The sequence below is a fragment of the Hyperolius riggenbachi genome, chromosome 1 (genome assembly GCF_040937935.1).
Source record: "Hyperolius riggenbachi isolate aHypRig1 chromosome 1, aHypRig1.pri, whole genome shotgun sequence".
NCBI lineage: Eukaryota > Metazoa > Chordata > Amphibia > Anura > Hyperoliidae > Hyperolius > Hyperolius riggenbachi.
The window spans coordinates 606,498,130-606,511,899 of NC_090646.1; the positions used below are offsets into that span (position 1 = coordinate 606,498,130).

At 47.8% G+C, this 13,770-nt stretch overlaps 1 protein-coding gene across 3 annotated transcripts in view; it reads left to right on the forward strand.

The window, feature by feature from the left end:
• The window catches only part of RGS7BP (regulator of G protein signaling 7 binding protein), a 153,747-nt gene that overhangs the window by 128,491 nt on the left and 11,486 nt on the right, over positions 1–13,770 (forward strand). For all 3 annotated transcript variants that reach the window (XM_068249729.1, XM_068249742.1, XM_068249737.1), the window contains exon 5: positions 2,537–2,607. In XM_068249729.1, coding sequence (XP_068105830.1) covers positions 2,537–2,607 — 71 coding nt within the window. The remainder of the gene's footprint in view (positions 1–2,536; positions 2,608–13,770) is intronic.

A 13,770-nucleotide genomic window follows, 5' to 3' on the forward strand; every position in this document is an offset into this window, starting at 1 on the left:
AATCCATTTGATGGTGGTTGCAGGCCGAGAGGGGCCCGGTGCTCCTGGGAACAAAAAGAACACGGAGCCAGTTCTGGTGGGCCTTCCAGGGCTTACGGGGAACTAGAGCTGCTGTGTAGGCTGGTCTGAGTGGCCTGGTGGATGAGAGCAGAGGGGACTACAGAGCTGCACTGTGCTGTTGAGGACTGCAGGCTCGGTGGTGGGGAGCAGGGCCTGGCTTGTTTTCAGTGGAGTGTATGGAGCAGGAGAGCAGTGGTGGAGGGGCGACCGCAGGCCTTGAATCTCGGTGGACGTGAGGGAGCATTGAGAGTGTTGGTGCACATACCTCTCCGGGCTGCGGCGGTGGAGCTGCCTGCTTGTTACTGTGATGGCATCCCCGGGTGGCGGTGGTGTAGTGGCCCCACGTGGAGTGGCGGATCAGGCATCTTCCGGGTCCTCAGATGGTGTCAGGGCAGGGCAGTGGAGGCAGCGGCAGAGGATCAACAGGCTCCAGTCCCCGGGTCCTCTGATAGCAGCTGCATTCCGTGAGCGGCATCTGGTTGCCCCGGCAGCAGTGTTGTGACTGCCCCACGTGGAATCCTGTCCCTCCTAACGATGGTCCGAAGGCGATATAGCAGCCAGCAGGGATGGAGATGTGCGGTGGCAGAGGGGCTGGCTCAAGAGTCGGGCAGCGAGCAGCAGGAGTGCCCAAACCGCTGATCAGCTGTCGGCCGCAGCTAGCAGGCGCCCGGGCTAGCGGGGGGGCCTGCATAGTGTTCTTTGCAGGCTGGAACGTGTGAAGGACGGGGGCCTCTCTGCTGGGAGCCGTCCCGGAACACAAGCTGCGGTGCCGTGGTGGGATCAGCGCGGGTGGCAGCGCGGGTGGCGGCGCTGGTGGTCTGGAGGCAGCGGCAGAGGATCGACAGGTTCGAGTCACCTCTCCATGCCTGCGCACTGCACGTGGCCCCAAACAGCTGATTTCCTCGCCGACCTGCAGACCGCGGCGCGTGGCTGCAGCAGAGCGAGACCATCGTGTCCATATCCTCCGCATCTCTCCCCGGCATGGAGAGGAGTTCAGAGGTGAGTGGAGGAGAGGTTACATACCTAAAAGTAAAGAAGACCGGAGCCCTGTGGCCGTGGCGTCCGAGTCCGGCGCCATCTTAGTCTCATGATACATGACATCTGCTCTTAAGATAGTCAATAAAATGCTAATAGTTCTAAGTTGATGCAAATTTTGTATTAAAGAGTACCTTAAAGGGGTTCTTTGGTGGTTAAAAAAACAAAAACCAACACTTACCCGGGGCTTCCATCAGCCCTCTGCAGTTGTCATGTCCCACGGTGTCCTCCTATGATCCTCGGTTCCTCACCGCAGGTCCCGGTCTAATATTCGTCTAGTAAGACAAATAGTGCCCGCTCCAGTGTGCGTCATCGGGAGCTTACTGTGCAGGCGCAGTACAAGGTTTTCTTGTACCGTGCCTTCGCAGTAAGCTGCCGATAATGCACACGCGTAATTAGACCAGGGCCGGCGGCGGGGAACGAAGGATTGCAGGAGGACGGTGTGGGACTTGACAGCTGCTGGGGGCTGATAGAAGCCCCAGGTAAGTGTTGGATTTTGTTTTGTTTTTTTAACCACCAAAGAATTCCTTTAAAGGGAACCTAAATTGAACATTAAAAAAAGAGTTTCACTTACCCGGGAGTTCTACTGCCTCCTGCAGCTGCCCTGTGCCTGCGCCCGGGCCTCAACAATACTCTGGACCCCCGCAGTGACTAATTTTCAATTTTGGCGTCAGAGCTGTCGGGCAATGCATCTGCGTGGCCCTGGGCATGCACGTCCTTGATCACGCCCCCACGGCACCATCCCGTGCAGTACAAGAAGATCTCATACTGCACATGGGCAGAATGCTCCCGACATGAGCATGATTGAGGATGTGTGCCGGCAAGGCCAGGTGACTGGCTCTGTTGCCAAAATCGAAACTCAGCCACTGTGGGGGACCAAAGGATCGTTCTGTGACAGTGTGGCTGCAGGGGGCTGGTAGAAGCTCCAGGTAAGTGAAACTCTTTTTTTATGTTCACTTTAGGTTCCCTTTAAGTGATCCTAAGGCCATATTTTCTTCCATGTTCCTTGTAGGTGGATGTCCTATGTGCCCTGTTTGCACCATCCGTAGGTGCCCCAGTGTCCACTTTTCCCCATTAAAACAGATTTGTTGACAGACAAACAGAAAGGGGAGGCATCAGCTGCAATGGGATGCCCAGTCCACGCCCATTGCAGCCAAAGATGCGCCCTCTCCCCGCCTTCTGAGCCACGCTCCCATCTGCTCCGCCCAAAAAACATTATGTCAGGACTCCCAGGTTTGCTTTAATTTTATTTAAATTTGGCTCGGAACTGGACCAATCAAATGTAAAAGCTAATAATATATTGGTCCAATTTTAAGGTGCATGCATATACAAAAACTTATAAAAATTTTAACCAACTCAAAATGATAAGCATCTGATTGACCATCTCTGATCTATATTAGTGGAATCTATATGGAAGCTGATATTTTTCTTTGCTTTTCAGAGACATGCGGGAAATGAAAAACCTCTTAAGTAAACTCAGGGAGACCATGCCTTTGCCATTAAAAAACCAAGGTAAGGATTTTTTTTTCAATTATTTAAAGAGTATCTGTAAAAAAACAAAACAAAACAAAAAACAACAGCTCCCGGGGGATACTTACCTCGGGAGGGGGAAGCCGAAGCCTGCATCCTAATGAGACTTCTGCATGTTCTTCACCCTCCAAGATCCAGTGCTGGCAGCCCCGAACAGCGACAATGTAAATATTTACCTACATGTCTCCGGCGCAGCTTTCTGATGAGCTCTGACGGAAATAGCTGAGCCTGATTGGTTCTGTTCTACTGCGCAGGTTGTATTCTCGGGGGCTGCCAGCGCTGGATCCTGAAGGGGGGAAGCCTCACTAGAGGCTCCCCCCAACTCCCGGGGCTGGTTTTGTGTTAGTGTATCTTTAATGGTATCCTGATATGAGAAAGAAATACAGAATCTTGTGTGTTCTATATAGTTTGATTTACTGATCTTTTGGATTCAACGTATCTGAGTCACATCTTGATGCAAGTAAGCAACCATAAGAGACCCTGTACCTGATTTAGTTAACTTTTCTCCTGAGTTTTCTCCAAATAGCTTTTCAGCACCTAGCAATTGAAAAAATACTAAAAAGTAGGTAAACAATATCAAACCTATTTTGAGCATTTTCTAGCCAACTCAAAACGTAAAGGAATACTGTAAGGGGATCGGGGGAAAATGAGTTAAACTTACCCAGGGCTTCTAATGGTCCCCCGCAGACATCCTGTTCCCGCACAGCCACTCACCGATACTCCGACCCCGCCTCCGGTTCACTTCTGGAGTTTCAGACTTTAAAGTCTGAAAACCACTGTGCCTGCGTTGCCGTGTCCTCGCTCCCACTGATGTCACCAGGAGCGTACTGCGCAGGCCCAGACCATACTAAGCCTGCGCAGTACGCTCCTGGTGACATCAGCGGGAGTGAGGACACAGCAACGCAGGCACAGTGGTTTTCAGACTTTAAAGAGAATCTGTATTGTTAAAATCGCACAAAAGTAAACATACCAGTGAGTTAGGGGACATCTCCTATTCCCCTCTGTCACAATTTCGCCGCTCCCCGCCGCATTAAAAGTGGTTAAAAACAGTTTTAAAAAGTTTGTTTATAAACAAACAAAATGGCCACCAAAACAGGAAGTAGGTTGATGTACAGCATGTCCACACATAGAAAATACATTCATACACAAGCAGGCTGTATACAGCATTCCTTTTGAATCTCAAGAGATCATTTGTGTGTTTCTTTCCCCCCTGAGGGGGGAGTGCATAGCAGAACCACAACACTGAAGAACTTGGCAGCCTTCCAGACACAGGCTGACAAGTCTGACAAGGGAAAGATACATTGATTTATTACAGAGATGGTGATAGTACAAAGTGCTGCAGTAAGCCAGAACACATTAGAATAGCTTTTGGAACTTGTAGGATGATAAAAAACAGGATGCAATTTTTGTTACGGAGTCTCTTTAAAGTCTGAAATTCCAGAAGTGAACCGGAGGCGGGTGCGGAGCAACGGTGAGTTGCTGCGCGGGCACAGGATCTGCGGGGGAACATTAGAAGCCCCGGGTAACTTCAACTCATTTTCCCCCGACCACCCTACAGTATTCCTTTAAAGGACAACTGAAGCAAGAGGGAAATGGATGCTGCCATATTTATGTCCTGGTCTCCGGGAGACTTCGGCGCAGGATACAGCTGATATACGGCTTACCCTGCTGCTGCACAAGTCCGGGCGGCGTTAGTTACTATTCCCCCTCCAGGTCCATGTGGAGGGTGGGGAATGATGTAATTCATCTTCCAGCTATTGCTGGCGGACGAATTACACTGTTTTGAAAGTAACTTCAGCTCCGTCTTCTGACGGCGCCGTAGTTACTCACTGTGCATCGCTACAGCTGTAATTCCTATTACGGTCTATGGTGGCGCTGGCTGTGCCCAAATCTCCTGCGCTGTAATTACAGCACTCGATACCAGTTACCTGGCTATCCTGCTGATCCTCTGCCTCTAATACTTTTAGCCATAAACCCTGAACAAGCATGCAGCAGATCAGCTGTTTCTGACATTATTGTCAGTTCTGACACGATTAGCTGCATGCTTGTTTCAGGTGTGTGTCTCAGACACTACTGCAGATAGATAGATCAGCAGGACTGACAGGCAACTGTATTGCTTAAAATGAAATAAATATAGCAGCCTCCCTATACCTCTCACTTCAGTTGTCCTTTAAAAGGTATTTTATTGATAAGGTATAAAGCCCCTGATTCAACTAACTTCTCTCTTTAGGTTGTTATCACATGTTTTATCTCTTTATCTACGAGACTACATTTGCATCACCTAGCAAACAAATAAGTATTACAAAAAGTAGTTAAGAAAAGTAAATTGAAGGACAGCTATCTCTTTTCCAAATGTTGCTGTCACTTACAGAAAATCTGACAAGTTTTGAAATAGCCCATCTCCTCATTGGAGATTCTCATTTATTTATTTATTTATTTAAAAAAGCACTTACTGATTTGCAGTTGCGCAGTCCAACTGCCAAAATAGCGAGCAAAACAAGTAAGGACACTGACTGACATGTGTATATGTTACGGCCAGAACCCGAAGTGTGGCCACTTCGGGTTCTGGCCGGCCAATGTGCGAAGTGGCCGCAGCGCAGCGGCCAATGTTAGAAATGGAATGATTACACTAAGCTACAATGTACTTTACGGCCGTCTCGCTGTGGCCAAATGTATTAGAAGTTGGTGAATTTAATGAAATATAGCCGGCGGCAATGTAATAGATGAATCCGCCGGCTTTCGCACTGCCTCCTCTCCTCCTAGCCCCCCCCCCCCCCCCCCCCCCGCTTCTCTCCTCTCCCTGCCTCCTATACAATATACGGAGCAGCCGACGCATGTCCCCTAGAGTCGTTCGTCGCGGCAGGGGAATCCTGCCGTTCCTGCAGAGCGGGTGCTGGCAGAAGCAATGTCTGCAGCCTCCCCGCTCTGCTTCCCAGCCGCGACGAACGACTCTCCGGGACACGCATGTCCCCGCCGGCTGCTCCGTATATTGTATAGGAGGCAGGGAGGGGAGAGAAGCGGGGGGGGGGGGGAGGAGAGGAGGCAGTGCGAAAGCCGGCGGCTTCATCTATTACATTGTCGCCGGCTATATTTCATTAAATTCACCAACTTCTAACACATTTGGCCGCAGCGAGACGGCCGTAAAATACATTGTAGCTTAGTATAATCATTCCATTTCTAACATTGGCCGCTGCGCTGCGGCCACTTCGCACATTGGCCGGCCAGAACCCGAAGTGGCCACACTTCCAGGGAATGCTTTTGTAAAGAATTAATTTTGTAATGAAAACTAATCCAAAATATGCCAGGCCTGTTAGCTTTTTAACGCCTATTGTAAATGACAGCGTAATAGGAACAATGTAATTCATAGTGCATTTTACTCTAGGAGAAATGTACATTTAATATGTATATATTTTACATTTTAATTTTTTTCACAATAATGGTCCCTTGACCCTTTAGCAGCCAATGTATTTACAGGCTTGCAAGTGCTCCAGATCAATTTATTTTAGCACATTTTTTATTTCTTATTTGTTACATTTCTCTGCTTCTAATTAGTACTGCTGTAATGTGTATTTATGGCCACTTGTCACTAGGGGGCAGTGTGAGACAGTAACAGAGGACTTCTGCTTTCAGTTTCTATATTTTCTGATAGTAGAGAGGGAGCAAGGCATTCCAATAATTTACAGCACGAGTTCTGACAACTGAGGTCAAAAGCAGCACATTTATCTCAAACGAGAGAACTCTGTTGAAGCTGCTAATGTTAAAGGGAACCAGAGAGGAACGGGGGGTGAAAAAAGAAAAAGATTTTATACACACCTGGGGCTTCTTCCAGCCCCATAAGCCTGAATCGCTCCCACGCCGCCGTCCTCAGCTTCCTGGATCCGCCGGTACCGGGCCCGTCACTTCCGGCGGACGCGGCCAATTGTCCGCATCACAGGGGCTCCCTCCATACATGTACGCATGCGGCTGCGCAGTAAGCAGCCACATGCGTATCTGTATGGGGAGAGCACCCTGTGATGCGGAGAATTGGCCGCGTCCGCCGGCCGACTTGCCGACTCGCGGCAATGACGGGACCCGGTGGGGTGGTGGCGGATCCGGGCAGCGGAGGACAGCGGCGTGGGAGCGATCCGTGCATATGGGGCTGGAGGAAGCCCCAGCACTGGCGTATCCAGACGGGGGTTCTGGATGTATGGAACACCCCCCTGAGACTCCTGTACCTTTAAAAAAAAATCGCTGAAGCAGACAAGCTGGTAGGCTTGCCTGCAGGGTCTGTGGGAAAAACTCAGCTCTTTCCCTATTGTAAAGACTGCATGAAGACAGCTACATAAGGTATTTCACAGGTTGAAAAGTTTTTGACAGTCCCTAAACTCCAGGAGGGCTGCCTGCAGCTTGTGTGAGAGGCTGACCATCCCTTACATCCTCCACACCCCTATGGACTGAATACCTATATCCTTCCCCTATTCCCACAATCCTCCCCACCATGTTGTTAATGTTTTGTTTTTGCTTTGGCAATGCTAAATGTATTTGGTCCTGCCAATAAAGCTTTTTTTGGATTTGGCTGGCAGGGACAGGAGACACATTACATGCAAGTAGCCTCTGTGTGTTGTGGGACTGCAATACAGATACGCTATCTGCTCTATCTCAGTCTCTCCAGTGCTCCACTCCACCTGGGGGGCAATCTCCCCCCAGGCCCCCTTTCATTTAGTGATTTAGGGCTGGTGTATGGTCAGGGGCGTAACTAGAAATCACTGGGCCCCCCTGCGAATATTTGGATGGGGCCCCCCCCCATAGGTGCCAAATAATCGTAATGGGGCAGCGTTTCACTGTAAATTAATTGTAAAGTGGGCAGCATTTTGCCAGACAATCGTAATGTGGGCCAGAAAATCGTAATGTGGGCCAGAAAATCGTAATGTGGGCAGAGTTCACCAGAAAATCGTAATGTGGGCCTTTAGAAAATCATAATGTGGGCAGAGTTCACCAGAAAATCGTAATGTGGGCAGAGTTCACCAGAAAATCGTAATGTGGGCAGAGTTCACCAGAAAATCGTAATGTGGGCAGAGTTCACCAGAAAATCATAATGTGGGCAGCAGTCACCAGAAAATCGCAATGTGGGCACCAGTCACCAGAAAATCCTAATGTGGGCAGCAGTCACCAGAAAATCCTAATGTGGGCAGCGGTCACCAGAAAATTGTAACGTGGGCAGCAGTCACCAGAAAATCGTAATGTGGGCAGCAGTCACCAGAAAATCATAATGTGGGCAGCAGTCACCAGAAAATCGCAATGTGGGCACCAGTCACCAGAAAATCCTAATGTGGGCAGCAGTCACCAGAAAATCCTAATGTGGGCAGCAGTCACCAGAAAATCCTAATGTGGGCAGCAGTCACCAGAAAATCCTAATGTGGGCAGCGGTCACCAGAAAATTGTAACGTGGGCAGCAGTCACCAGAAAATCGTAATGTGGGCAGCAGTCACCAGAAAATCATAATGTGGGCAGCAGTCACCAGAAAATCGCAATGTGGGCACCAGTCACCAGAAAATCCTAATGTGGGCAGCAGTCACCAGAAAATCTTAATGTGGGCAGCAGACACCTGAAAATCGCAATGTGGGCACCAGTCACCAGAAAATCGTAATGTGGGCAGCAGTCACCAGAAAATCATAATGTGGGCAGCAGTCACCAGAAAATCGCAATGTGGGCACCAGTCACCAGAAAATCCTAATGTGGGCAGCAGTCACCAGAAAATCTTAATGTGGGCAGCAGACACCTGAAAATCGCAATGTGGGCAGCAGACACCAGAAAATCGCAATGTGGGCAGCAGACACCTGAAAATCGCAATGTGGGCAGCAGACACCTGAAAATCGCAATGTGGGCAGCAGACACCTGAAAATCGCAATGTGGGCAGCAGACACCTGAAAATCGCAATGTGGGCAGCAGACACCTGAAAATCCTAATGTGGGCAGCAGTCACCAGAAAATCGCAATGTGGGCAGCATACACCAGAAAATCGCAATGTGGGCAGCAGACACCTGAAAATCGCAATGTGGGCAGCAGACACCTGAAAATCGCAATGTGGGCAGCAGTGACCAGAAAATCATAATATGGGCAGCAGTCACCTGAAAATCGTAATGTGGGCAGCAGACACCTGAAAATCACAATGTGGGCAGCAGACACCTGAAAATCCTAATCTGGGCAGCAGACACCTGAAAATCACAATGTAGGCAGCAGACACCTGAAAATCGTAATGTGGGCAGCAGACACCAGAAAATCATAATGTAGGCAGCAGACACCTGAAAATCACAATGTAGGCAGCAGACACCAGAAAATCATAATGTGGGCAGCAGTGACCAGAAAATCACAATGTAGGCAGCAGACACTAGAAAAAAAAATGCACCTGTGAAAAAAAAACAATTCACTTACCTGACAGAAGTCTTCTCCTCTCCCGGCATCTGGCTCGCAGCTCCCTGAGTCCTCCTGCAGCACATCTCCCGCGCTGACAGGCAGAGTGCAGGGCTACGGCAAGATGGCTGCCGAAGCCCTGTACTAGACACAAATAGTCTCCAGTGTAGGGCTTCTTCGGCGGCCATCTTGCCGTAGCCCTGCTCTGCCTGCCGGAGACTATGCAGGCTGCTGGGCTGCGGGGAATGAAGCACCTTGCTGGGGGGTCCAGAGCAGCGCTCCCCCCACGCACAGTGAGCGGGCCCCAGAGCAGCCCCGGGCCCCCCTGCGGCATAGGGGGTCGCATCCCCGGTAGGTACGCCGGTGTGTATGGTGTATTCAGGTTTGTTGTTGTAAGGCAATGCAAAATACTAGGCTAGTTGATAAAACTGCAATTAAAGGGCAGGCAAGCTGGTATATATACACAGCATGATGCAGAGCTTGCCTGGAGGGTCCGTGGGCAAAAATATGTCTCTCCCCTATGTCATAATGACTGCATCTTGTTAACCACTTAAGGACTGCAGTCATAAAACCCCTTCAGGACCAGAGCCTTTTTTTCCATTCGGACCACTGCAGCTTTCACGGTTTATTGCTCAGTCATACAACCTACCACCTAAATGAATTTTACCTCCTTTTCTTGTCACTAATACAGCTTTCTTTCGGTGCTATTTGATTGCTGCTGCGAGTTTTACTTTTTATTATATTCATCAAAAAAGACATGAATTTTGTCAAAAAAATGACTTTTTTAACTTTCTGTGCTGACATTTTTCAAATAAAGTAAAATTTCCTATACATTTGAGCGCGAAAGTTATTCTGCTACATGTCTTTGATAAAAAAAAAAACCATTCAGTGTATATTTATTGGATTGGGTAAAAGTTATAGCGTTTACAAACTATGGTGCCAAAAGTGAATTTTCCCATTTTCAAGCATCTCTGACTTTTCTGCGCACCTGTCAGGTTTCATGAGGGGCTAAAATTCCAGGATAGTACAAATCCCCCCCAAATGACCCCATTTTGGAAAGAAGACATCCCAAAGTATTCAGTGAGAGGCATGGTGAGTTCATAGAAGATTTTATTTTTTGTCACAAGTTAGCGGAAAATGACACTTTGTAACAAAAAAAAAAAAAGTTTCCATTTCTTCTAACTTGCGACAAAAAAAAATGAAATCTGCCACGGACTCACTATGCTACTCTCTGAATACCTTGAAGTGTCTACTTTCCAAAATGGGGTCATTTGTGGGGTGTGTTCACTGTCCTGGCATTTTGGGGGGTGCCTAATTGTAAGCACCCCTGTAAAGCCTAAAGATGCTCATTGGACTTTGGGCCCCTTAGCGCAGTTAGGCTGCAAAAAAGTGCCACACGTGGTATTGCCGTACTCAGGTGAAGTAGTATAATGTGTTTTGGGGTGTATTTTTACACATACCCATGCTGGGTGGGAGAAATATCTCCGTAAATGACAATTGTTTTATTTTTTTTACACACAATTGTCAATTTATAGAGATATTTCTCCCACTCAGCATGGGTATGTGGAAAAATACACCCCAAAACACATTATACAACTTCTCCTGAGTACGGCGATACCACATGTGTGGCACTTTTTTGCACCCTAACTGCGCTAAGGGGCCCAAAGTCCAATGAGTACCTTTAGGATTGCACAGGTCATTTTGAGAAATTTCGTTTCAAGACTGCTCCTCACGGTTTAGGGCCCCTAAAATGCCAGGACAGTATAGGAATCCCACAAATTACCCCATTTTAGAAAGAAGACACCCCAAGGTATTCCATTAGGAGGATGGTGAGTTCATAGAAGATTTTTTTTTTTTGTCACAAGTTAGCGGAAATTGATTTTAATTGTTTTTTTTTCACAAAGTGTCATTTTCCGCTAACTTGTGACAAAAATAAAATCTTCTATGAACTCACCATACTCCTAACGGAATACCTTGGGGTGTCTTCTTTCTAAAATGGGGTCATTTGTGGGGTTCCTATACTGCCCTGGCATTTTAGGGGCCCTAAACCGTGAGGAGTAGTCTTGAAACCAAATGTCGCAAAATGACCTGTGAAATCCTAAAGGTACTCATTGGACTTTGGGCCCCTTAGCGCACTTAGGGTGCAAAAAAGTGCCACACATGTGGTACCGCCGTACTCAGGAGAAGTAGTATAATGTGTTTTGGGGTGTATTTTTACACATACAGATGCTAGGTGGGAGAAATATCTCTGTAAATGACAATTATTTGATTTTTTTTACACACAATTGTCCATTTACAGAGAGATTTCTCCCACCCAGCATGGGTATGTATAAAAATACACCTCAAAACACATTATACTACTTCTTCTGAGTACGGCGATACCACATGTGTGACACTTTTTTGCAACCTAGGTGCGCTAAGGGGCCTAACGTCCTATTCACAGGTCATTTTGAGGCATTTGGATTCTAGACTACTCCTCACGGTTTAGGGCCCCTAAAATGCCAGGGCAGTATAGGAACCCCACAAGTGACCCCATTTTAGAAAGAAGACACCCCAAGGTATTCCGTTAGGGGTATGGTGAGTTCATAGAAGATTTTTTTTTTGTCACAAGTTAGCGGAAAATGACACTTTGTGAAAAAAAAAAACAATACATATCAATTTCCGCTAACTTGTGACAAAAAATAAAATCTTCTATGAACTCACCATACTCCTAACGGAATACCTTGGGGTGTCTTCTTTCTAGAATGGGGTCATTTGTGGGGTTCCAATACTGCCCTGGCATTTTAGGGGCCCTAAACCGTGAGGAGTAGTCTTAAACCCAAATGTCTCAAAATGACCTGTGAAATCCTAAAGGTACTCATTGGACTTTGGGCCCCTTAGCACAGTTAGGCTGCAAAAAAGTGTCACACATGTGGTATCGCCGTACTCAGAAGAAGTAGTATAATGTGTTTTGTGGTGTATTTTTACATATAACCATGCTGGGTGGGAGAAATATCTCTGTAAATGACACATTTTTGATTTTTTTTTACACACAATTGTCCATTTACAGAGAGATTTCTCCCACCCAGCATGGGTATGTGTAAAAATACACCACAAAACACATTATACTACTTCTCCTGAGTATGGCGATACTACATGTGTGACACTTTTTTGCAGCCTAGGTGCGCTAAGGGGCCCAACGTCCTATTCACAGGTCATTTTGAGGCATTTGTTTTCTAGACTACTCCCCACGGTTTAGGGCCCCTAAAATGCCAGGGCAGTATAGGAACCCCACAAGTGACCCCATTTTAGAAAGACGACACCCCAAGGTATTCCGTTAGGGGTATGGTGAGTTCATAGAAGATTTTATTTTTTGTCACAAGTTAGTGAAAAATGACACTTTGTGAAAAAAACAATAAAAATCCAATTTCCGCTAACTTTTGACAAAAAATAAAATCTTCTATGAACTCATCATACACCTAACAGAATACCTTGGGGTGTCTTCTTTCTAAAATGGGGTCACTTGTGGGGTTCCTATACTGCCCTGGCATTTTACGGGCCCAAAACTGTGAGTAGTCTGGAAACCAAATTTCTCAAAATGACTGTTCAGGGGTATAAGCATCTGCAAATTTTGAAGACAGGTGGTCTATGAGGGGGCAAATTTTGTGGAAACGGTCATAAGCAGGGTGGCCTCTTAGATGACAGGATGTATTGGGCCTGATCTGATGGATAGGAGTGCTAGGGGGGTGACAGGAGGTGATTGATGGGTGTCTCAGGGGGCGGTTAGAGGGGAAAATAGATGCAATCAATGCACTGGGGAGGTGATCGGAAGGGGGTCTGAGGGGGATCTGAGGGTTTGGCCGAGTGATCAGGAGCCCACACGGGGCAAATTAGGGCCTGATCTGATGGGTAGGTGTGCTAGGGGGTGACAGGAGGTGATTTATGGGTGTCTCAAGGTGTGATTAGAGGGGGTAAATAGATGCAAGCAATGCACTAGCGAGGTGATCAGGGCTGGGGTCTGAGGGCGTTCTGAGGTGTGGGAAGGTGATTGGGTGCCCGCAAGGGGCAGATTAGGGTCTAATCTGATGGGTAACAGTGACAGGTGGTGATAGGGGGTGATTGATGGGTAATTAGTGGGTGTTTAGAGGAGAGAAGAGATGTAAACACTGCACTTGGGAGGTGATCTGATGTCGGATCTGCGGGCGATCTATTGGTGTGGGTGGGTGATCAGATTGCCCGCAAGGGGCAGGTTAGGGGCTGATTGATGGGTGGCAGTGACAGGGGGTGATTGATGGGTGGCAGTGACAGCGGGTGATTGATGGGTGATTGACAGGTGATCAGTGGGTTATTACAGGGAATAACAGATGTAAATATTGCACTGGCGAATTGATAAGGGGGGGGGTCTGAGGGCAATCTGAGCGTGTGGGTGGGTGATTGGGTGCCCGCAAGGGGCAGATTAGGGTCTAATCTGATGGGTAACAGTGACAGGTGGTGATAGGGGGTGATTGATGGGTAATTAGTGGGTGTTTAGAGGAGAGAATAGATGTAAACACTGCGCTTGGGAGGTGATCTGATGTCGGATCTGCGGGCGATCTATTGGTGTGGGTGGGTGATCAGATTGCCCGCAAGGGGCAGGTTAGGGGCTGATTGATGGGTGGCAGTGACAGGGGGTGATTGATGGGTGGCAGTGACAGGGGGTGATTGACAGGTGATCAGTGGGTTATTACAGGGAAGAACGGATGTAAATAATGCACTGGCGAATCGATAAGGGGGGGTT